The 24899-nt window shown below is 43.0% G+C and overlaps 1 protein-coding gene across 1 annotated transcript; it reads right to left on the bottom strand.

The window, feature by feature from the left end:
• Window positions 1–112: 112 nt before the first annotated feature.
• Ndufb6 (NADH:ubiquinone oxidoreductase subunit B6) lies at window positions 113–10459 on the bottom strand. The gene is made up of 4 exons (XM_075967516.1): window positions 10185–10459; window positions 8060–8152; window positions 3192–3236; window positions 113–287 (listed from the first exon to the last, which is right to left on the bottom strand). Exons 1-4 carry the CDS (start codon window positions 10362–10364, stop codon window positions 219–221), a joined length of 387 nt encoding a protein of 128 aa, XP_075823631.1. The 5' UTR covers window positions 10365–10459; the 3' UTR covers window positions 113–218.
• Window positions 10460–24899: the final 14440 nt, after the last annotated feature.

The following is a 24899-nucleotide window of genomic DNA, read 5'->3' as shown; positions in this document are numbered from 1 at the left end:
CATAAACAAACCTATTGTGACTAAAACGTATTTTGCATGCTGATGGCTCTGTTTGGTATTTGCCTTTTTACTGTTAGTCTCAAATCAGACTCTGGAAAGAAAATAACAGCACTCTGAGAATAAGCTTTATTAGTTACTTCCAGGAAACAGATCAGTAAATACAGCACTATATGAAGAGACTTTTGCTATTACACAAGTCTTAAGTTTTTATGTGCTCTTTAATGATGTTGATCAGGAAAATCTTTCATTGGTGGAATTACTTCTCCAGTCTCCAGAATTGTATCACCCTAGGAAAAACAAGTAAATGCTTAATATAAATTTTTTCATTAAATATACATTTTGTTGTGAAATATTTCAACATTTGTTTAATACAACAAATGACTATAAACATATTTTACCGTTCATTAACTCAAAATTAAGCCAGGCATGGTGGTACACACCTTTAATCCCAGCACTCTAGAGGCAGAGGTAGGTAGATCTCTGTATGAAGCCAGGCTGGTCTATACAGCAAGTTCCAGAACAGACAAGACTATCTATAGGGACCCTATCTCAAAAAACCAAACAAACAAACAAACAAAAATTTATTTTCCATTTTACTTAAAACATTTCAATTTGGGGGCTCGAGAGATGGCTCCAGCCAGTGGTTAAGAGCACTGCTGCTCTTCCAGAGGACCCAGGTTCAATTCCCAGCACCTACATAGCAGCTCACATGCCTGTGACTCCTGATCCAGGGGTCCTGGTACCTTCATACAGACATACTTGCAGGAAAAACACCAATGTACATAAAAATAAATAATTAAAAAATTTCAATTTGGATGCTATATTTTCACCTATACTGATATATATAAAGCTACAAAATTAATCAAATTATTGCATTAGAATTTAAAAAATAAAAAGTTATAGACATAATAAAGTACATATTTAAACTGTATAACACAATTTTAAAGTATGGATACACCTGTGAGATCCAGATAATAACACACAGCATTATAAGATTTAGTATCTTATTCCTTTCATCTACTCAGCCTCCACCTCCAGTTTTCAGAAAGAGATTAAGCCTGGATAGGTGCTCACTGTACTCTGCTCCATGCTCAGACACTGGACTGAGAAAAGACAGACTGGAGAGGACAGCCTAACCGACACTAGTCTATCACCTCAGGAGAGAGAAAGCAAGTTCTGTTAAGCCAGAACATAGCTATCACTATCATAGCTTGTTCTAGTCTAAATTAGATGGCCATTCTGTAGTTTCTCAAAAGGGAAGATTCTGGAAGTGGTCAACAACATGGAAACAGGAAAGAACCACTATAGCAATAAAAGAAAAGAAACTCAACAAACCCCCTGATAAGGTCTTTAAAACAGGGCCAGGCCTTAGCCTTTGTACATGAATGGCAAAATAAACACACAATTAGATAAATAACCAGGCAAGCAAGAATAAATACTAATTAGTCAACTGACAAAACCAGTAAGTGAACGTCCTATTTTGAGTATACCTGGGGTCTGACACACATCCATCACATGTCCGTAAATAACAGAAGTTTCCTGAAGTAGAGTTCCGATAGGGACAGTGAGCCAGTTTTGATGGCTCTCTCTAACAGTCTCATGCTGCATTGATACAGACCACTGTCGCATAAACTACTTAATGGAAGTTTCTGGATTTACAGTTATGGCAGTTCACTCATTACGTGTAAGCAGAGACAGAAACTATATTTTAGCATAGTAAACAACAGCCTCTCCAACAACCGATAATATATATGTATATTGTTTCTATGAGGACCTAAAAATTAAAGCACCATAGACAGAATAAAGTGCATGTTTAAACTGTATAATATAACTTAAGTGTGGATAGACCTATGAGACCATTGCCACAATCAAGAAAATACTACTTATCATTACAAGATTTAGTACTTTATGTCAAAATACTAAATCTTTGTTTTTGAGCTAGGAACTCATTATATAGCTCTGGCTGTCCTGAAACACACTATGTAGGCCAAGCTGGCTTCCAACTCAGATATCCTCCTGCCACAGCAGAGTAGTTCTGGGGTTAAAGGTGTGACCCAACACACCCAATTTAATTTAAATTTGAATTAACAAAAGGTACCGCTTCAGGCTTCCCCTGTAGTCCTTTACCCTTGAAAAGCTGGGGATGGGGGGAGGGGGGGAGCAGTTCCTTCAGCTCTAGAGCAGTCAAGGTCCTAAAACCTGGTTAAGAAATAGTTTCCCCTTAAGAAAATGTTCGACATCTTTAGTCATCAGAGAAATGCAAATCAAAACAACTCTGAGATTCCATCTTACACCTGTAAGAATGGCCAAGATCAAAAACACTGATGACAACTTATGCTGGAGAAGTTGTGGGGAAAAGGGAACACTTCTGCACTGCTGGTGGGAATGCAAGCTGGTACAGCCCCTCTGGATTTCAGTGTGGCGATTTCTCAGAAAATTAGGAAACAGTCTTCCTTAAGACCCAGCAACACCACTTTTGGATATATAGCCAAAGGATGCTCAATCGTGCCACAAGGACGTGTGCTCAACTATGTTCATAGCAGCTTTGTTTGTCATAGCCAGAAACTGGAAACAACCTAAGTGCCCCTTGACCGAAGAATGGATAAGGAAAATTTACATTTACACAATGGAGTACTACACAGCAGAAAAAAATAACGACAGCTTGAATTTTGCAGAAAACTGGATGGAGCTAGAAAACATTATTTTGAGTGAGGTAACCCAGACACAGAAAGACAATTATCACATGTACTCACTCATAGGTGGTTTTTAAACATAAAGCAAAGAAAGCCAGCCTACAAACCACAATCCCAGAGAATTTAGACAACAATGAGGACACTAAGAAAGGCTTACATAGATCTAATCTACATGGAAAGTAGAAAAAGACAAGATCTCCTTAGTAAATTGGAAGCATGGGGACCTTGGGGGAGGGTTGAAGGAGGAGGGGAGAAGCAGGGAGGGGAGCAGAGAAAAATGTAGAGCTCAATAAATAACAATTAAAAAAAAGAAATAGTGTCCACTCCTCATTTTCAAATTCAGTTGCTACTTCATACTATCCTTTTCCCTCCTCCAATAATGCACAAACACACTTAAGCTGACAGTAAGAAAGGGCATTTATCCCGATGAACCTGGCAATCATGTGTAGAATGGGAGGGGATAATGTACAAGTGAAAAACTGGAGTTTTGAGACTTACTGGGAATATCTTGGGCTTCGTGTCAACGATGCCATATGGTTTTGCCTGCAATAAAAACAATTCTGTGTAAATTAGAGTGTTAGAATTTCTTCTGAAAAATATGTTAGATCTTATCCTAAATTTTTACTTAAGCCCCAAATTTCCCTAGAATTCTGGCCCACATTACTGTTAATAATAATTCAACATCTCTGCTTATGTCACTAGGCATCTCAAAGTTCGTCACACCCACACTGAATTTTCCCTCCCTCCACAATTGCTGTTCCTCGTGTTCCCTGTCTTGGCTAATGGCACCTGTATTCCCTCAGTGCTAAAAGTCAAAAGCCTTAACTCCCCAGCAGATCCACCTTGAAAATATACCTTGCATCCAAGTGATTCTCTCCAGCTAACAGGATCTCCCTTGCCCATGCTTCTTGAAGTTTTTGCCAGGACTGCTCCAACGGTACCTACTGTCCACCTGTCTTCTACTAACGCCCCAACAACACAGCCAGAATGATCCTTTCAACATGGATCGCATCTTAGCTCAAAGTTTAATAATCCTTAGAGAAGAAGATGGAGTACTTGCTGTGATCTCTAAACCCTCCAAGACCTCACCCCTGGCTAACTACCACCCCCTCCCTGAGAGCACCTTAGTCACAATGGGTCCCAAGCTATTGTGCACATGGATAAAGCCTGCTGTGTCCCAGCTTCCTTTACCTGAAATGCACTTCTGGCTATCTGCTTGTTCCCACCTCCTTCCAGTGAGGTCCGTTTAGTGTTACTTCCAGAGAAAAGCCCAATTAAAACAGCAGCTTCCTGTCTTTATTCCTCTTCTAGAGAACTGATCACCTCTGATAACCATACATGCCTCTTAATCATGTGCTTACTGCCACTATCCAAGACTAGAATAAGCATTTCATGAGCAGGGATACAATCTGCTGTGTATATATATAACCCCTATTTACAGCGCTTTGCATATAAGAGGTGCTTAATATATAAATGCAGAACAAGTAAGTTCATAAAGCGTGTATGTCTGTCTGCACAAGACACCATACCAAAATATTTAAAAGATTATTGACTTAATATAAGACAAGTGGACAAAGACTGTGAGAGAAACTCAGACTATGATACGAAGAAAATAAAAAGTCTTTATTATATGAACTGTGGCCAGGGTCAGAGAGGTGACTCCAGGTAAATAGCACAGGCCTGGCAACGCGAGTTCCATCTTTAGAACCCACATGAAGATAAAAGGAGAAAACCAACTTCACCAAGTTGTTCTTTATCTCCACAAACATATAGGACAGCTGTACCCCCACCCACACATTAACAATACATACTTAAAATTTTTATTCTAAAAAGAACTGTGGCCAAAGTCAAGAAGATATTAAATGTCTTCAGAGAGATGTAGAAATCAGTTCTGAAATAAGTGTTATTACAATGAAGCTGCAGGATTTACCTGTACAAACCAGGAGAAAGAATAAAAGGTAAGTGGTCCCAGACCCCACCAAACAATAATGGCGAAATATGTTCACTAGTGGCTAAGAAAGCATGAATTCCTAAAAAAAGAAACCATATTAATGTCTCTTTTTGTCAACCTAATATTGTAGCTTATGAAATATGCTTCTCCTAGAGGACAAATGTCTTTTCAATCCTAAGACAACTCGACCTTAGAGATGATAAAGGAAACCACACTCAGTCTACATAAGTAAATGCCAACTTGTAAAAGTTGGGATAGGGCTGGAGATAGGCTTAGATGTGAAGACTGCATACTGCTATTGCAGAGGACCAGAGTTCAGTTCCCAGCACCCACAATGCTTGGCTCACAGTTGCCTATAACTCCAGTTCCAGGGAGATCTGACTCCTCTGGCTTCCACGCATCCATACGTGTACACACCACGCAGAGATACACACAGACACGCACACACATGCACGCACAAGCACACACACATGGAAAATAAATCTTTAAAATGTAACTAAAGGTGAGTAGGGAAGGGAAGTGGGTGTGGGAAGAGTTGGGAAAGAGGCGAATATAAAACACTTTGTAGTATGAAACTGTCAAAGAATTAGTAGAGAATAGGCAACTAAAAAGAAAAAGTTGAGCTGACCCATGTTCTACTGTCAGAGTGTTTATAAGATAATCTGGCTATTTCTAAGTCTAACAGATGAGACTCAGGATTATAATGAAAATGTATAATGGACAAACTTCTGATTTGAAGCTGAAAAGCATTGCTTCTTAGGGGCACCAATATACCATATAAACGCCTAAAATTAAGATTGAACAAATAAAGTTTATAAATGGGTCTAAAGTGCTTAAGGAATGTGATTACATCTATGAGTGAATTGTTTTAAGAGTTCAACTTCAGTTAGTTCCAAGGCTGTCAGGACACCTTTTATCGGAGGTATGGCAGTTTAATTAAGACAAAAGTACACTTTAAAATGTAACTAACAAACTAACTTCCCAGGCAATACTCTGCCCAGAACACAACAGCCATTCGCGGCTGTTTCACACCTTCCCTGCCAGAAGACAGGGTTCTTCTCCAGCGATGAGATACGTAAGATGAACAGTGACACGGAAAGGCCCGTGGAGTTGCACGTGAACACGGTTTTCAAGCCCATCAGCACAGAAATGGAAACCATTCTCTGACCCTTAGAGATAGAAACTGTTAGTTCATTTTATTGTTGTAGAAGGGTTTTCAAATCCTGACTAGCCCCTACTAACCTTACTGCTGACACATCAGATAGGCCATGACAACATGGACCCTCCAGGAACTATAAAGGACATGAAAACATGTCATTTCAAAATCAGTTTGCTTTGCTTTTTGTTTGTTTGTTTGTTGTTTTTCAAGACAGGGTTTCTCTGTAGCTTTGAAGCCTGTCCTGGAACTAGCTCTTGTAGACCAGGGTGCGCTTGAACTCACAGAGATCCGCCTGTCTCTGCGTCCTGAGTGCTGGAATTAAAGGTGTGCGCCACCACTGCCCGGCTATCAGTTCACTTTTTTCCAACTTCTAATGTGTACCAAACTGCAACAGCCTCCAGCTGTTCTATCTGGTGTAGATCTTTGCTTCCTTTGGTCTGTGTTCAATGTTTTATTACATTTCCCTCACAGACATCATGTCATCGTCCCACAGTGGTGTGGAAGCTCATGGATGTCATCAGGTGACATCAGGTTCCGGGTTCAAGGCTAGCGTGCAGTATATGAGACAGTTTCAACAGACACAGAATGGAGTTTCCACTGCTTGTTACACATAACGTTTTCTCCCTAGATTTTGAAACGTTCCCTCGATTGGTCTCAGCTTATTGGATCAGTAAAAAGTCATCTCAGTGCGGAGGCCTTATGGCCATGCTCACCACTGGCTGTCTATCTTCCTCCTAATTGACTAACTTGTTCCCTCCACACTCTTCTTTGAATGCTACCCATCTTCTAGCATAATACATATTCCTGGATGTCAAATACCTACTTTTATATATTCTTTCTATAACAATGAAGAGGGCATACTGGGTAATCCATTCTTGTTGTACCAAAGACCTAATGTGGGCCAGGGAGATGGCTCACAGTGCAAAGTCTTGCTGCCAAACCTAACAATCTGGGTTCGATCCCTGGCGCCCACATGGTTGAAGTGGAGAACCCAAGTCTTCAGGCTGTCTTCTGACATTCTTTTACTCCATGATCTGAACACTTTTGAAGGTAACAAGGCAATAGTCTTGCTCCGCTGGCCATTCCCTCCAGTTCGGCTTGTTCACGACTCCTTGTGACCGTGTTCAGATGATGAACCGTGGGCAGGAATATCACAAAGCGGAGGCCGCTTTCTTCTTGCTGCTTTTATCAAGCAGCACAGTGTGAGTTGTCTCACGGCTGACAACACTGAGATGCTGCCTGTTAGAGTGTAACTTCCGGACAGCACTGTTGCCAGGCTTCCTTAATGGGCAGACGGAGTGAACAAGCAGACAAGCGCACGTCCACATTCAATTCACGGTTATTTATCTATCTACCTATGAATACGTTGTAATAACTACGAATTCACCCTAATACTTCCAATTCTAATTCCATTCCCCAAGGTGTTCTCCCTTTTCATGGAAACACCCCCTTTCCAGTGTACTTACTTGACCAAGTTCCTCACATATAACAAATCTGCCACCATCACCACACCCTTTGATGTTTAGCCTCTTCACCTTATGTGGGTCCTGGCATCCCAGTCCACCTCAGGTTCCTTACTCCTTCTTCCCTCACTCCAATATCCTACACCAGGCTGCTGTCACTAAGGCTCCCCAAATAGATATGTTCAGCTCCCAACTCTCCCTGAACACAAGCATTGTCCTCTTTACACTATCTGAGCTCCAACAGTCGACACGGGGCCATCAGCACTGTTGGTCCAGCACCACGTACCAACCACACCGTGCTATCCCTTCTCTTTAATTTGTGGCAAGTGGCTCTGGACAACGCAAGCAAGATCTTTCCATGAAAAGTTAATAATTCTGGTCACCCTCGATTCTAAAGAAAGACAATTATGAAAACCCAGAAAGGAACATGAAACAATGACAAACCCGCTTTGAATGGTATGATATACCTGACCTGTGCTAAAAAGGCGGTAGAAGTCATCTTCCCACCTCCCGCTCAGGACTCCAGGCTTAGACCCTCTGACATTTAAACACTACCACAAGGAAATGCATTGCAAATCATAAGCTAGTTGCATATAAGAGTAATCTTTTGAATTGCAAGTGTTGAAACTAGTTGTATATAAGAGTCCTGAAATTCCATTAAACTTTTTACCCAAAAGAATTCAAAGAACTTCAAAATCAACTTAAAACGGCATGTTATTTCCTGAGTACAGCACAGCCACGGGAAATTATTGTACAGTATTAAAAGTGAAGCACACATTTAACACACACTTACCGCAACGTGGTACTTGACGTAGTAGTGAATGAACCAGAGAGGTACAAGTATATGAGAGACAGTGAAGATACTGGACCGGTATGTCTTAAAGAGCTGGGGAAAAGCACAACACACAGAATAAACAAACATACTCTTTTTAAATTTTTATTTTTTAGATTTATTTATTTTATGTGAATTAGTGTTTTGTCTGAATAAATGTATGTATGTGTGCCATGAGTGTGCCTGGTGCCCTCAGAGGTCAGCCAGAAGAAAGCATTGGCTCCCCTAGAACTAGAGTCAAGACAGGCTTTGAGCCACCATGTGGGTGCTGGAAACCAAACTGGGTCCTCTGCAAGAGCCAAGTGGTCTCAAGGACTAAGTCACCTCTCCAACCTCACCCACCCCTCATTTTTATTTTTCACTATTATTTTGAGACAGGGTCCTCTCTCTAGCCAAGGCAGACCTGTCCTTGAACACGCAGCAACCCTCCTTACTCAGCCTCTGGAATTGCTCTGATTATCAATATATGTTACTTACTATGCCTAGCATGGGATACCTCATTTTCCATTGTGTGTGCAACAAAAATCAAAACAAAACCAAAAAAAAAGAAAAAAAATCCCACCACCAACAAAGAAACAGCGTGGTACTTATTTTTCAAACTTCTAAATGAAATATACTTCCTGACAGACTGGGACTAACCTACCTACTCCAGTATTTTTACTGACTCTGGGACTTCCTATAAAATATCCACAGACTCCAGAGCAAACAAGGCTTAGGATGAGCAGCATTCTGCAAGACTGCTAGACAAGGTTTAGGATAAATAGCATTCTGCAAGATATAAAGCATTCATGTTCAAGAAAAATGCAAGACTTCACTAAAATACGGGTGTTCTAAACTCACTGAGATCTCTTCTGACACGCCTTTTTAAAACGGAAAGTCAAAGGACAAAAAGGGACTTTTCTATGGCATCCCAATTTGACTAAAACACACCGTTTCAGGAGAAAGACAACAAATACATAGAATCTATGTATTATAGCAAATTATTATAGAAGAAAAAAAATCATTCAAAGTAAAGCAACACAAAATCCAACAATTAAATCACTAGCTAAGTTTTTAACTTGCCACCAGTGTCTGCTAACGTCAACAGGTAATGGCAGATACACAAGGAAGAGACTGCTTGAATTGGTATGAAAATTTACCACCTTAAGTATGTGATACCCTTTTATGCTAATTTCCATTGCACTATACTTGGTAGCATAGTAAAAAAAGTAGATTACATGTGGATTTCAACATGAATTCCTTCAAGTGACCAGTAGAAAAATCCTTCTTTTTTAATGTTTCTCTTTCCTCACATTTAAGATGAGAATTAGTTTTACCATTTAGGAATAAAGAAATGAAGTAATGCATACAAAAGCTCAGCAGAGTACTAGGTTCGAAGACAGCACGAGCCCACTATTACTGGAAGTAACTGAAAGCAAACCCCACACAGTATTCACTACTCATCCCAGATGTGACTCGATTAACAGACTCAAAGACAATATCTGGAACCCTTAAAATAAAAACCAGTCCTAGAATGGATGATTTTTCTGCCTGGCAAGGTCGAAGAATGCAGCTGAAAAGCAAACCGTGCTCACAGTACACAGTGAGGCACAGAAAGGGGGCTTTGGCGTCGGACAAAGCAAACCGAACCGAACCCTGTGTTCCGTGGCGATCCCTGCGGCTGTACCACAGCAGCAAGCCCTCTGGCAGCTGAGTGCAGAGTCAGCCGGTCTCTACAACCACAGCCTTACAAATCGCGCCCGTGCTCTCAAATACTAAAACCACAGCCCGTGAACGCTAGTGAAGTCTGGCCTGTTTACTCTGAGGAAAGGTGTCTACAACCGAAAGAACAGCGTGTGCTTAAAACCCAAGGGCGGACTTCTCGGTACACCTGACAGCCCAACAAGGGTCATCATCCTCCCGAGGCCAACACCTCCTGGACTCAGAGCCCTGCGCAGAACTCTGGGGAGGTGACAGTCTCCGCTAAACCTGAGACCCGGACTGACTGTCCCTGGGGGTCCTCCGGGGTATGGACAGGGTGGAGCCTTGATGGGACTGAGAGGAGCGGGTCGGGGTGGCCGGGCTGCAGCCGGGCGTGGGAACTCACCACCTTCTTCCACACGGCTCCGTCCCGCAGAAAGTTATTCCAGAATCCCTCCAGGGGCCACATCTTGCGCGGTGGCAACACGGGCTCCCGGGGGCTCAGCTCCTGGTCCTTCAGCCATCGTCTCCTCAGCTCCCGCAGCTGCTGCAGCCGCAGCTTCTCATCCGCCGTGTACCCCGTCATGTTGCCGGCGAACTCGCTCAAAGGGACGCGGCGCGGGCCCGAACCCGCAAAGCGACCTTGAAGACACCTGGGAGCGGCGCGCTGTGATGACGTCACACCAACCGGGGTGGGGGGTGGGTCTGCCGAACCCTTCACGGAAGTCAGGATCTGCTCATGCGCAGAGCTCTCTCGCCGGTCCTGGTTTAACGGACCCGGATTGAGAGCTCCATCGGGAAGGTCCCTTCGTTATTTAACTAATGGGGACGGGGAGGGAAGGGAATAGGACGTGTGAGAGGTCCTGGGGCTGGCGTTCAGAGAAGAAAGAACTTGTAGGGGAGGGGGCTGGAAGAACCGGGACGTGAGTTTACCGAACCTCTGCCCCGCCCCCTGGAATGCCTCTCTTCTTGACCTAGAGACCATTACCTCTAAGTTCAGCTCCCAGCCCACGTATATTGGTTTCTTCCCTCGTCTGTACTGCAGAAATAAAGAAGACTGTATTTGGGAGGATTACATAGGCTCGTTCACTCTTTGATCCAGCCGTCCCACTTGCAAAAATCCCAAAAGTATAGTGGTAAAAAGTTGCAATGGTATGCAAGAGTATTGATCACGACACAATTTGTAATTTCAAATCCTTAGAAATCATCTCCCAGATTCCTCAATAGAGGATTAGGGGAAAGCTTAGGGTACTGTAAAACACTGAAATATTGCAGCCATTGTGTAGATAAGCTTTCCATTTACAACTGTGGAGTGACCCCTACAATCTATTGTTAAGGCAAAAACAAAACAAAAAAACCACCTATATCCAGTAGAAAGAAGAGTATATGGTATGCTACCTTCCAAAAGCGAGGTGAATAGTGGTGACACTAACTATATATTCCCTGAAGTTTTCCGCCTGCCTCTGCCTCCCGAGTGCTGGGATTAAAGGCGTACGCCACCACCGCCCGGCCTTCTCCGAAGTTTTTAAAGTAATAGAAATGAACCTGATTGATGAGTCTCTTTGTTTCATTCATCAGGATGCTCAACACTGCTAACTAGCCCCTCCTTTTAAAATTGACTGTTTCGGGGGCTGGAGAGATAGCTTAGTGGTTAAGACCATTGACTGTTCTTCCAGTGGGCCTGGGTTCGATTCCCAGCACCAAGATGACAGCTCACAACTGTCTGTCACTCCAAGATCTGACACCTTCATACAGACATACATGCAGGCAAAACACCAATGCACATAAAATAAAAATAAAATTGACTGTTTCACTGGCAAAAAAAAAAAAGAAAATAATTTTGTTCGTTTTTGGAGCTAGGGTCTGGTGTTATGTAGGCTGACTTTAATTTGCTGTTTAGGGGAGACTGGGTTTGAACTAATTTTTTTGTCCCCACTACTTATAAGCTTGGATGCACCAGTGTGTTTAACTTGAAAACAACTGCTTTTGATGGAAGAGCTGACCTAGGTCACAAGAGCAGGAGAGCTCTCCCTGTTCCTCTTTAGTGGCAGCACCCGGGAGAGTGGTCCCTATTCCTCACCTGTGCAACACAGTAGAGCTGGTCCCGAAGGTATGACTGAGGAATTGAAAGCTGGAGAAAGGGCCCTGCCCCTTGGTTAAAGCTGTAAGGGTTGAAGTAGCCTGGGCAATGCTGAAGAGCCCATCCTGGAGGCAAAGACGGGAGAGCTCGGGGGCTGACCAACCCTGCAACTATCCAAGCCCAGAATCAGAGTTACATGTTGGCTCACCCCAACGTGATCTGCTGGAATATGGGAGTAAGAGGAGGTCGGGGGAGATGTCCTCTCCATGATACAGGGCAGCAACAGGATGTCCAGAAAGAGTCCCAGAGAGGGCGGAGCATCGATGATGCAAGAGAGACCAGGTCAGACCAATGAGTCTTTGCAATAAAGTCCTGCATGTAAAAATGTATGGATAAAGGGGTTTGCTGTGTGACTCACTGTGTCAACTGCAGCTCCCGTGATGAGATTTTTCCCTTTTATTTTTTCCTTTTTTTAATCTTAAACTTTATTTTTGCGGGGGTGGTGAGGTGGGATGGGAGGCATGATGTGAAAGACACAAAGAATAAATAAAAAAGTGATTGAAAAACCAGCTGCTTTTAAAACAGCAACAATATTATGTAGGGAGGACAGGATGGATAGAGACTTAAGTAGAAGCTAGAAAGTTGTAGAGACGACTTAGTGCTTAGGAACACACACTGCTCTTTCAGAAGACTCGAGTCAGAAGAATCTGGTCATTTACATTGTGGGGCTTCTGGAAACAGCTCTCCAGAAGACAGGAATATGAGCCATAAGGCTCTCCTGAGCGCACATACCACTAGAACAAATTACAAGAACTTCCCAAGACTAGTAGACCACGAGCAGTTTCCCGAGTGAGTTTAAGATATAAAATACATCACATGCACAAAGTCAAAATATTTTATTTGTTATGCCCGGATCACAGAGTTGCTCCCAAAACCAACTAGGAGACTGAATCCTGTATGTGAAAGCAAAGAGCCTTTATATTCTCTCTCTCCCTCTCTCTCTCTCTCTCTCTCCCCCTCCCTCCCTCCCTCCCTCCCTCCCTCCCTCCCTCCCTCCCTCCCTCTCTCTCTCTCTCTCCCTTCCTCTGTTTTTTGATACAGGGTTTCTCTAGCTTTGGAGCCTGTCCTGGAACTAGCTGTTGTAGACCAGACTGACCTCAAATTCATAGACATCCACCTGCCTTTGCCTCCCGAGTGCTGGGATTAAAGGCGTGTGCCTCTACTAGCTGCTGAGCCTTTAGTCTTACACAAGTTCCCAACTTGACCTCCTTGTGTGTCCAACCTATTGGTCTGCTCAGAGAGCCCTGAGCTCAGATGGGGTTGGGTTTTTTATCATAACAAAGGTAGGGATGAGGAATTTCTAAGGTTCAAGACCCCTTGTCTAGGGGTGTTCTGGTAAGAAGCAATGGGTGTGTGCTGGCAGGTGATTCTATTTACAATGGTTGGAACATTAGGAATTTCCTGTTCCTGGGTGGTGCTTGGTGGTCTCAGTTTATGTGGTTTTTTTTTTTTTTGGAACCAGGTATTGTCTTAGGGTAAACTACCGAGACTCGGGCCTCTATTGAACTTGGCATGGTTGGGTCCTACATTTTTAATACCTCATTTTTGACTATTGGATGGATGGTCTTAGGAACCAACTCAGTATTTTGAAATCTGATAAGAAAAAAAAACAGACATTTTTCTAGTTTTTCTGTACAGATTGCCTTTTACAGTAACAAATAGTTTAAGGGGACATTTTCTTCAAAGAAGTACTTTAATTTTGAACACAGGAAGAGCTGGCAGGCCACTCTAAAACCCTTCGTCAGTGCAGGGATTTATAACTGTGGGCTGCTCAACGAGGGCTGCGCCTCCTTGTGGACAGCTGTCTTGCTGCCTATAAATCAGCCTTGCCAAAGTCTGAAACTTCTCTGTAGAAGGCAGGCGGTGTTGGGTGGAGGAAACAGTCAGTGAGTTAGCAATCCCTGTGTGATGGGTCACTAGGACTCACTGTATTCCTTTCTTTTAAACTTTTTTTGTTTATACTTGCAATTACCTTAAAGTTTTGTTTTTAAATCTGTGCCTTGAAGTATTGGGCCATTATTTAAGCTATTATTAATCTTCATAACCTCCATGTAAACTTTTCTTATCTACAGATCTTGACTCTGTTATAACGAGGTCTGGATATAGTTGATCCTCAAGTAAGAATAATCCCCGGAGCCTAGCCCCCTGGGTCTTGCCTCATCTCCAGTTCAGGTCCTGAGACTGGGTTGGGGTACCCCTACAAAGAAGATTGTGGATTGCACACAAGCGGCCCCAATAGCTTAAGCTTTATTGTCTTTATTTATACTTTAACAAAGTTTTTTTCCTACCAGGCTTACATGAACAGTTTTATTATTGGCTCCAATTTTTGACTTTTAAGAAATACATCATATTTTAAGAAATATATTGTAGTCATTACAAAAGCCCCCATTGTTCCCCTTTATGCTTCCCCAAATACACGTTCCCACCCCTCCATATCCTTATTCTAGACAGAGAGTTCAGAATGTTGCAGGCTTAACTAAATACCAAACCAGACACATTCTGAGTTCTAAGCATTTAGTACTGAACTTTTAATAAGAATGTGGCTCTCAGGACTAGTCTCAGATCACAACGTGTCAGGGCTGAAAACGCCTATGATACCAAGTTATCTGATAGGGCCTTGGGGGAGATGCCCAATACAAAATCCGGATAGTTTGTGTTTAGTAAATGAAGACATGAGAGGCAGTAACAAATTGATTGGAAATAGAAAAAGAAACAAACCCAGGCCATAGTTACATTGGATGTCGAGCCATCTTGAATCTAGTATCCATAGATTCTTCTATAAATGATGCTTACAAGAATTACAGTTTTCAGCTGGGCAGTGGTGGTGTACACCTTTAATCCCAGGACTCAGGAGGCAGAGGCAGGTGGATCTCTGTGAGTTCAAGGCCAGCCTGGTCTACAGAGCTAGTTCCAGAACAGGAACCAAAGCTACAGAGAAACCCTGTCTCAAACAGACAGAAACAAACAAAAAAGAATTACAATTTTTAAAATGAATTGAATCCTTGGGTTCAATTTTGGGTTTTATAATTCTCAGTGTACAATAAACTACTTCCCACATTGACAAATTAGTAAGTAGTCAATAATAATAATAAATGAAATTAATTTTTTCAAGAAAATATAATTCTTCTGCCACTGGATACTACCCACCGTGTCCCATTCCTTCCCATGACCTCAGACTGAAAAAGGAAAGCAAAGAGAGAGAGAGAGAGAGAGAGAGAGAGAGAGAGAGAGAGAGAGAGAGAGAGAGAGAGAGAGAGACTGTTAAGACAGACTCAAACTCAGATGGACTGCAGAAGTGAGCTGACTTCCAGACTGTCCCACCAGGTGGCAGTCCCATCTGGAAAGTTATAAATACAGCCAGAAGTGGGGGTTTGTCTAAGACCTGGGTAGCCAGCCTGCAAGCCTGGGAAAGGTATATGTCTTAGCGGGCAGAGAGAAGAAGCCAGGCAATGAAATGAAAAGGTGCTGTTAGGAAACTTGCTTGACTTTGTGTCTGTTGAGAAAGGGTCTACAATTCCAGCTGTGTTTTTAAAGCACAGAAGAGAATTTGGTTTTTTCCCTGGCAAGGTGTGTTAGAGCAAGACAAAGTCATGGATTTCATGGCTTTGTACAAGGAAGGCTAATCTGATGGCAATGCTTGGCTATCAGATTAAGTCCTGGTAAGAGATGGGTTGGCTCCTCATCAAAATCTTCTCCCCTTCAGTCCCTACTAAAGAGCCTTGGGTCTTCACTTTAGGAACTGCTCAAGCCAAATGACTGAACATGAGATTAGTGTTTATAATTCCTTTAGCTCCCACAAAATTCTTCTATCTTATTCTTTAGTTGAAGAAAATGTATCACCCACAGGTCAGCAGGCAAAGTGCTTGCTCTGCATGCCTGAGTTAAATTTAAAGAACCTGGACGTGATTGTTTCCACTTGGTGGTCTTATTTGGGGAAGCTTCAGTGGTTCAGCCTAACTAGAGGAAGTATGTCACTGGGGGTGGGCTTGGAGCTTAGAAAGCCATGTGTCCCTCTGTCTGCTTCAAGCTGACCATTTAAGAAGTGAGCTGTGAGCTTCTTGCTCCTGCACCATGCTGTCCCCACCATGATGGACTCTAACCCTCTGGAATTATAAGGCAAACCAGACTTTCTCCTGTAAGTTCCCTTGGTTATGGTGTTTAACACCGCAATAGAAAAGTACTTCACCAAATAAAGGTGTGTGTGTGGGGGTACCAACTGCACAAAGTTGTCCTCTGCCTGCCACATGCATGCCCACATGCATGCTCACATGCACATGCCATAGACACGTACAATAATAAATTTTAAATTTTGTTAACTGTGTCACCCTACCAAACAAGATAATATCTGTTAAATGTCAAAGAGGAAAACATCCCCATGTTGATAGGAAAACTCTGTGAAGACGCGAGAGAGGGCATCATTCCTGATGTTCTTACTTCTTTAGAGATTCACAGAAACTTCCCAGTGGAGGCAGAAGGTGTATCCACGACAGAGTACTGAGCTGGTCCCTCTGCTGAATGTTCATTTCTACCTAAGACTACATTTGGCATGAGTTCACCTGCCATAAATCCTTTGAGATTAGGAAGTCAGGCTGCCTTATCTGTGTTTTGTTTTGTTTGGTTGGTTTGTTAGTGTTGTTTGGCTTTTGGAGACAGAATCTGTAACTGTAACCACAGCCCAGGCTGGCCTGTGATTCACTGTGTAGTCCATACTGGTCTCGAACTCACTGCAGTCCTCCTGCCTCAGCTTCCCACATGCTAGAATTATGGACTTGAGCCACCATTCCTGGCTTTCAACTGATATCTTCACCATGTAGGGGTCTATGGAGTGCTTCTTTGTTCAGATGTTTACTTCTAGTTGGATCCCTGCACCTCCAGAGCCAAGAAATGCCAATCTAGAGATAGATCCCTGAAAGTGTGTCTGTTTGAAATTACCAACAAAGGGCTGGAGAGATTGCTCAATGGTTAATAACTTCCAGAGGACCTGGGTTCAATTTCCAGCACCCACATGGCAGCTAACAACTGTCTGTAACTCCAAGATCTGACACTCTCACACAGACATACATGCAGGCAAAAACACCAGTGCACATAAAATAAAAAATAAGTTATTAAGAAAAGGAATCACCAACAAGAAAAGTCACCCCAAGTTCTAGTTTGTGTTTTGTCCTTTTAATGTGTTTATTATCTATAATGCTCAGATAACCACCTTATAACCCATACCCAAATCTGCACGTGTGTTTGCAGTGGCACAGACAGCTGAAAGGCTCAGGCTCACTGTTTGGATAAGGATTTGGCAGTTATTCAGATGCAGGGAAGTAGTGACTAGTCACTTAGGGTCACCTGTCACAGCGCATGGATTTGAATTTATACACAACCACCAGCAGCAGTTCACCGCCCAATGGTAGGCAAAATGGAGAAGTTATGCTCCTTCATTATTAAATATCTGCTAACAACTGTTTGCAGGTTGCTATTAAGCAGGTCTGCTCTGCTAAATAATGAAACAGTTGAAATAAATATCATTATTCATAAAAAAAATGTTAGCCACCCTCAGTGACTCGACCAATTTTCCAGCCGGTGAAACGCTAATGGAACAGAAGATTCCCCAAAGGGATTTTCCCAGGACTCAGCCCAAATCACTGTTTTTGTTGGATCAAAACATATCCATACTTAGGCCCGAGGAGATGGCTCAGTGTGGAAAGGACTAGACTCAGAATCCCCAGCACCCACACAAATGTCTGCCTGCCGTGGTGACCCACCTGTAATCTCATCCTTGGAAGGCAGAGGCGGGGGCGGGGTCCCAGGAACAAGCTGGCTGCCTAGGCTGGCAGAACTGGTGAGTTCTGAGCTCAAGTGAGAGACCCTGCCTATTGAGATCTCAGATGGAGAGTGGTTTGGGGAAGATGCCTCACGTCAATGTCCAGACTCCATGTTTGTGTGCACACATGAGTACACACACACTTGAGAGTTTATGCACACGTGTACATAGACACTTGAAGATTCATGTGCAAGCACACACACAGGGACACACACACTTGTATTTTATTTGTCTTGTGTATTTGTAATTAGCTTTACAGCAATTTCATATTTATAGTTGAAGCAAACTATGTATAAAGTTTGATATTGTTGACTTTGTAAGTAAAAGTGCAATGAAAGCAATTTTATACTGGGAATATGCAAGAATTTGTCTTTCCTTTTCTACGCGGGAAAACACTGTACCTTATTTTATACATAAACATCTGAGCCCATGGCTGGGGGTGAAGGGGACAGTGGGAAAGGAGACAAGTAAAAAGACAGTCATTCATGGATAGGGAATCAATAAGTAACTTTTGGAAAGTTCATTGAGTATATACCCATAATCAAATAAATCAACCCGGGAATTAGAATTGGAATTCATTTATCAGTAGGCTGAATAACACCAGGAATGGTCCATTTGCCACCTCCCATGCCAGCCCGGTGCTAGGGATCCAGACTAAGGCCTTGGACGTGCTAGGCACCTGCAGTCCCACTGAGTTACATCCCAACCTCCCCCACCCTTTCATTGTTTTGAGACAGAGTCTTTCTGTGTAGTCTAGTCACTCCTTGAACTCATGCCAATCCTCTTGCCCTAGGCTCCGAGTGCTGGGATTACACGTATGTGCCATCACACCGAGCTAACCATGGTGTTCAAAGACTCAAGGATAGGGTCTTACAGTGCCACTGTGCGTTTATGGCTAGTGGACTCCACTAGGTGGCGATGTTTAAAAGCGTCACAAAGCCTTAGGAGCAGCAAGGCTTTCTGATGGACTGCAAGCTCCTTCCTGCCTTTTCCAGAATTTAGGGCACTTTGTTACCAGTTGTAGCTGGTTTTCCTAAAACATCATTGATGCAGTAAATTTAATCTTTTAGCATGACATAGAAAATGTTTTGGTAAGATAATTCAGCCTAAAATTTTCTTAAAAGAGAGTTAGTATCTTATTTTGAACAAATCGTTGAAAATAAAAAATCCTGCCCCGAAATGACAGCCTGTCGCCCAAAGTGCAGCATCAGCAGCAGGGACTCAGAAGGCAGCGCAAGCTGTAAATTTCCCTTGCTCAAAGTGGATTTTAAAGCCAACACAGATTCTACTTTCCGTTTTTTTCCTAGGCTCTATTTTGAGACACGCAGTTTGAGACTCCTAAGGTAATCTGCTAAGTTATATGGATTCTGTCAACTCCAAATGAGTCCGAAACACCCAATTAAAAATACTTCCTGTAACCAAAATATAATTACAATAAAAGCTTCAAAGCTGGCATTTAATAAGCATTGCCTCTTTGCCATCAAAAGGCAAACCCACCACCACTGTTGAGACAGAAGAGGGGCATGCTGTCTCTCTCCTATCTACACATCCATTCACACAGGTGCCCTGTGGCTCAGGTGTGGGCTCATAAAGGGAATTTGGACTGGGAGATGGTTCAGTGGATGGTACACTTGCCATTCTAACCCGAAGGCCAGAGACGGGGTCATTAGAACCCAAGGAAAAAGCCAGACAGGCATGATGCTTGTGGGTTAGTCCTAACATCCTGAAGTCAGACACAGAGCAACACTGCAGCAAGCTGGCTAGCCTGGCCTAGTTAGCTCAGACACGAGCACACACACACACACACACACACACACACACACACACACCCCATGCGCATACAGATGCCAAGGGAGGGTTCATCTGTAATAGACGGAGAAAGTAGAGCAACTGGAGAGCGGTCCCCGACTCCACCTTCCTCCCTCTGTCCAACCCTTGGCCTGTTCCCTGGGGACCAGTGATGGAGCTCCCATCGTTTCTACTCTCATCATCCCATAGGCAAATTTGATGGTGACATTGATTTGTTTCCAGCAACAAAGGAGGTTGAAACGAGAGCATCTCCTCCTGCCATCTCCCAGGATTCTTCATGTACTGAAGTGGAGCCCCTACCCTGCATTCCACATCACTCAACAGTCCCAATCGTATCAACAACTGTTAAGTGAGAAATCTGAGTATCGCGGTCTGGCTAGAGGGACCTCCCGCCAGTGCTGTGGTCGTGCTAACGACCATGGAAAACTCATTGAAAACACTTTCCTTTCTTGTTCTTCCAACACTGTGGAAGCCACAGATTTCTCACTCACTGAAACCTAAGTCCAGAAACAGCCACATAGTTCTCTGTGGTTTTGTCTGTGTGGGAAGTTAAAGAGTGAGAGGTTCAGAGCCAAGGAATTAGGGTTGGCTAGGCTTATGGGTAAATAATTCCACCATTGGCCACGATGATTAGATTTCACTTTCACCCTTAAATAACTAGAAAACCAGACAGGAATGCATGGAGCCATGGTTTAAAGACATTGGCAGCATGGGTCTGTGATATATAACAGAAGTGAAAGAGAGGAGGTGAGAACCACAATTACCTCAATGCTGTGCTGAACGAAGTTTCTAGATGGAACCACAGGAAGAGAAATTCCAAACCAAGCAAAACAGAGTCATTAAGTTTCAGAGACTACGGCTGAAATTCGAGGAGACGATGACAATTGGACTCTCTCTCAGATAGGAAAGGCTGGGGAAAGCTCAAGCCATCCGCGGAGAAAACATTCTGAGCATATGAGAGGAAGCTTCTGATTGATTGATTGATTGATTGATTGATTGATTGATGATTCAGAGAGGTCAAAAGTTAAAGGACCAAAAGCACATGCTGTGTTAGTTACTCTAGCATCATGTGATAAAACGCCCATCAGAAACTGCTTTTGTCAGGTGAGGCAGGTCTGAGCCTTCGTTTCAGATTGTGGTGGCATCAGGGGGCCTGAGTTCGAACCCTGGGACTCATGTAAAAGTGGACGAATAAAGCAGAGTCCACAGAGCTGTCCTCCAGCCTCCACTCAGATGGCGTGGCCTGTGTGCTTCTCACACACACCATGCACACAGCAACATCAACGATGAACCACAGAACTGAAGCCTAGCTCTAATGCCATGTCTGTGGCCCTTGACACAACACTGTATTTTAAAGAACAATTTGCTTGGAAATATTTAGCTTCGAGCCACACATTCTTCAACCTGACAAACCACAGCGGCAGAAGAAGTTAAAATGAGTTTGAGTTGAACAAAACAAACCACATTGCCCTGGGCTGCTCTCAGGGGACAAGGATATGGAAGACTGCATGCTCCAGCACTCAAGACACAGCAGGGTCTGTGCACAGTATCTATGCGATTATTCTCTTTTAGTCTCCCCTTGGGGAGAATTATTTGTGTCTTGCTGCATACCCCAGGCTGGCCTTGAGTGTGTGGCCTTCTTGCCCCAGCCTCCTGAGTGTTGTGATTACAGGCATGTACCATTCCTCTGGGCAGGGATGGTTATTGCCTTTATTGTTATTGATGATGCCGTGGGGCTCAGAAAACTGAAAACTTTGAAGTTTGTCCCTGGTACTGTTTTTTTTTCCCCTTACTTTCTCCAATGTTTCTGTGTCTCTGGCTTCTTAATTCTGCCCAGATTGGTGAGGGATCTTTTTGAATTTGAAAATCTAATTCTTGATGGTATCTGGAAAAAGCTGCTAGAAAAAAAAATAGATGCTTTTTAGTTCTCTTGACGCTCTAGATTTTTGACAAAAATGTGTGTGTGTGTAGGGGGGTGCTACCTCTCTCTCTCTCTCTCTCTCTCTCTCTCTCTCTCTCTCTCTCTCTTCCTCTTGCGTCTTTTTTTAAATTATTATTATTTTCTTCTTGTGTTCAGAAAAGTCTGACACCAGCCTTCCAGTTTGCATGACAGCCTGACATCCTACAACATCATCGGGTCCTGCATTCTTCCCACCAAAGCGTGGAGGTATGCTCAATTGTGTTTTGAGGAAACCAAGGGGCCCAGTCCCATTTTTCCACTTGTAGGTGGTTAGAATTTTCTGCGAAATGCTACAGAAAAATCTTTATCCTTCAAGCTAAATGCCTTCATTAATGTCTATTGTTGAATATAAAAGATGTCTCACCTAAGTAATCTACTCTTCCAAGAACAGATTTTGTTTTTCACTTCATAAAAAAAAATGTTTCCTCACTGTAGTTCCAAAAAATTTCATTTTCTGTTGAGTACTGCTTCAGGAACAGTAATTCTATTGTGTGTCATCATGGCCTGAACACCTTATTTGGTCTCTTTTAATTTTTAAGCTGTCTGCCATCTGTTTCCAGCAGTGTTTAGGTAACTGTTTTACAACTTATTTGTTGACTGGTAATATTTGTAATTTGATTGCAATTTCTATCTTAAGCATTTTGTGTTTTGCTTTTGTTTTATTGATATCATGCTTTCATTACTCTTTCCTTTAGCACAAGGCAGTCTGGGGAAGTCATCTCCTGTCTTTTGATTTGTTTTCTTCTGTTTTCTCACTATTAATGGCCCTACCCTGTTCTTAGTGGACACACTAACTTTCACTTTCCTTAAGCCGAACTTAGGCAGTGCTGTGTAAACTTCTGCTCTCTGTGCTTGTCTGTAGCTCTTCTTGAACATTCTCCTTGGAAATTTCCTCCCCATAGAAAATCTCAGGGCTAAACAGCATCTTCCTTTCCTGAGAATAGAAGGAAGCTCTTCCAGAGATACCCGAAGCACTGGCCAGGATCCTCACAGTCTCTCCAGTTAGCCTTCCCAGTGGAGTCCTGAGCATTGGACTCTGAGAACTGCTGGTGATTTTTCAGGCAAGTGGTTCATGGGCTGAAATGAACGAATGAAATTTGTGCCCTGGCGATGTTGAAACGTGTATGGGCAGTCCATACGTATTGGGTTTCATGGTCTAAGTTGATGAGGAATACTGATTAGGTCTCTTCCTCAAGAGGGCACCAGATCTCATTACAGATGGTTGTGAGCCACCATGTGGTTGCTGGGAATTGAACTCAGGACCTTTGGAAGAGGAGGGACTGCTCTTAACTGCTGAGTCATCTACTCTTAGGGAAAACAATCAAATAAACAAAACAAAACAAAGACAACAACAAAGCATAAAGTGGAGGGTCAAAGTAAAAACAAAATTAGGCTGGGGTAAACCAAGATTATTTCATGCTGACTTTAAACACTGGGCTGGTGCGAGCCAGGGAGATGGCTCAAGGGTAGGAGGGAGGTCCTGAAGAGGTCTGTCCTCAGAATCCACATACAAGCTAGATCCCATGGCATGCATCTATAATCCCAGTGCTCTGGTAGGGAGATCATAGAGACAGGAGAAGCTGCCAGAGCCCTCAAGCCAACTAACTGAAGTATATTTTGCAGCAGGAACCTGCAAAGAAATTCAAGGAGGTAGAAAGAGAGAATCCATTCCTGAAAGTTGTTCTCTGACCCCCATGCCATACATCCCCACATTATAAATAAATAAAAGATAGTTTTTAAAATTAAAGGGTCTTCTTATTTGGCATTTATTTAAATCATATATTTGTTTCCAAGAGATGACAAAAAAAAAAGGCCGAGCCACATAATTTTTTTTTCCCTCCCAACACTAAAGAGCACTGCCGGTTAAATATTTTCATATATCAAGCAGACTTTAAAAAACAACAACTCCAAAGTTGTTTATCACACAGTCTCATGAGATTATCAGTGGTATTAGAATGCGTTCAGGCACTCCAAGTCCTCTCCCCAAGACTCCTCCAAAGAACATCTCGGACTCCATCGTCCTTTGCATTTATCTGACATTGTAAAACGAATTCTTTCACTACTTTTAAGGGACTGGTCCCGTGTGTTGACTTCAGCAAGACTTAGTGTTTTCTGCTTATGTTTAGCCACATTTAGCCAGGAGACAGCATTGGTGCTGTATGCAGGGATTTAGCTGCCCTGTTCACACCAAGATGAGCAAAAGAGCAGATAAATCCCTGGGTGCATGTTTAATTTTGTGGCTAGGAAAAGAAAAAACCCAACTAGCATTCTGAATCCACCAGGCTCAACTCCTCGACATGCTTCTGCGAAGAGTGATGGGCAGAAAAACAGCCCATCTTGGAGCCTGGCCTCTCTTGGATTGCAGGTGCCTGCCAGGCTTGGGAGGCCGGATCCTTGGAGCCTGCGGTCACACTACTCAGTGTTGTTGGGTCACAGGTTCCTGAGGGCTGCTGACCTGCTTTCCAGCGTTTGGCAGATATGCATCAACATTAGCTTAATTCTCCCTGTGTTCCTCAGATGAGTCACAATGACTGTTTCACATGTCACCCTAACCCACATGTCGCCCTAACCCGGTGAGTGCAGCCAGAAGTAGCTTATTCATCTTACAGTGTAACAATCCCTCCTAGTCACACTGGTCATAGAGGCATATGGTCATCAGCCATTGCTATGAAATCCTTGTAGGTCTCATCAGGAATAGTTAGGTCTCATATAGGATTGGGGTAACAGTAAGGCAAGGCACTTGGGCTCTGGGCTCAGGAACTGAAACCCAGGCTCCTCCACTGCCTGCTTAGTGGGGCAAGGAACTCAGCCTCATTGAACCCAGACTCTACTTGTAAAGTGAAGGGACTGTTGAACCCATTGAGAGGATTCTAAAACCTGGCAGAGAGTTCTTAGCCGGTTGTACACAAAGGTTCTCAATGATGTGGATGCTGAAAATGATCTTCATCTCTTATGTAAGCCTACTGGACAAAGCTCACTTTATATATCTAAAATCTGTCACTTACCAGTGAACATGACTATAGTGAAGCACTTTTACAGTCAGATACCTTTATTATATGTACACGCGCACATGCACATACACACACACGAAGTCTTTTGTAATTTATTTGTTTATTTACATTAGATATTAAGATTGAACCCAGGGCCTTTCACTTGCTATATAAACACCCTATCACTGAGCTAAATCCCCAACCCTTAAATATCTATCACAAGTGTGTGTGTGAGAGAGAGTGGGGGACACACACACACACACACACACACACACACACACACATACAGCATTTCATGTAGACTAGTCAGTTCAGGCTAGCTTGGAACTCACTATGCAGTTGTGGAATTGTAGTTATCACTTAGAGATTCCCATTTTATCCATTTCCCACAGAGCCGTCCAGTATGTTTG

This window comes from Microtus pennsylvanicus, chromosome 3, assembly GCF_037038515.1.
Source record: "Microtus pennsylvanicus isolate mMicPen1 chromosome 3, mMicPen1.hap1, whole genome shotgun sequence".
Taxonomy (NCBI): Eukaryota; Metazoa; Chordata; class Mammalia; order Rodentia; family Cricetidae; genus Microtus; species Microtus pennsylvanicus.
Note: the sequence above shows the minus strand (reverse complement) of the source record. Positions and strands in the feature narration are given on the sequence as shown.

What these genes read in the sequence shown, in the direction of transcription:
- Ndufb6 (XM_075967516.1), bottom strand. Translation starts at nt 10,364, where the DNA reads ATGACGGGGTACACGGCGGATGAGAAGCTGCGGCTGCAGCAGCTGCGG. An exon ending in ACGTCAAGTACCACGTTGCG is followed by an intron (nt 3,237 to 8,059) that starts GTAAGTGTGTGT and finishes TTTTTATTGCAG; the next exon opens with GCAAAACCATATGGCATCGT. An exon ending in CGAAGCCCAAGATATTCCCA is followed by an intron (nt 288 to 3,191) that starts GTAAGTCTCAAA and finishes TGTTTTTCCTAG; the next exon opens with GGTGATACAATTCTGGAGAC.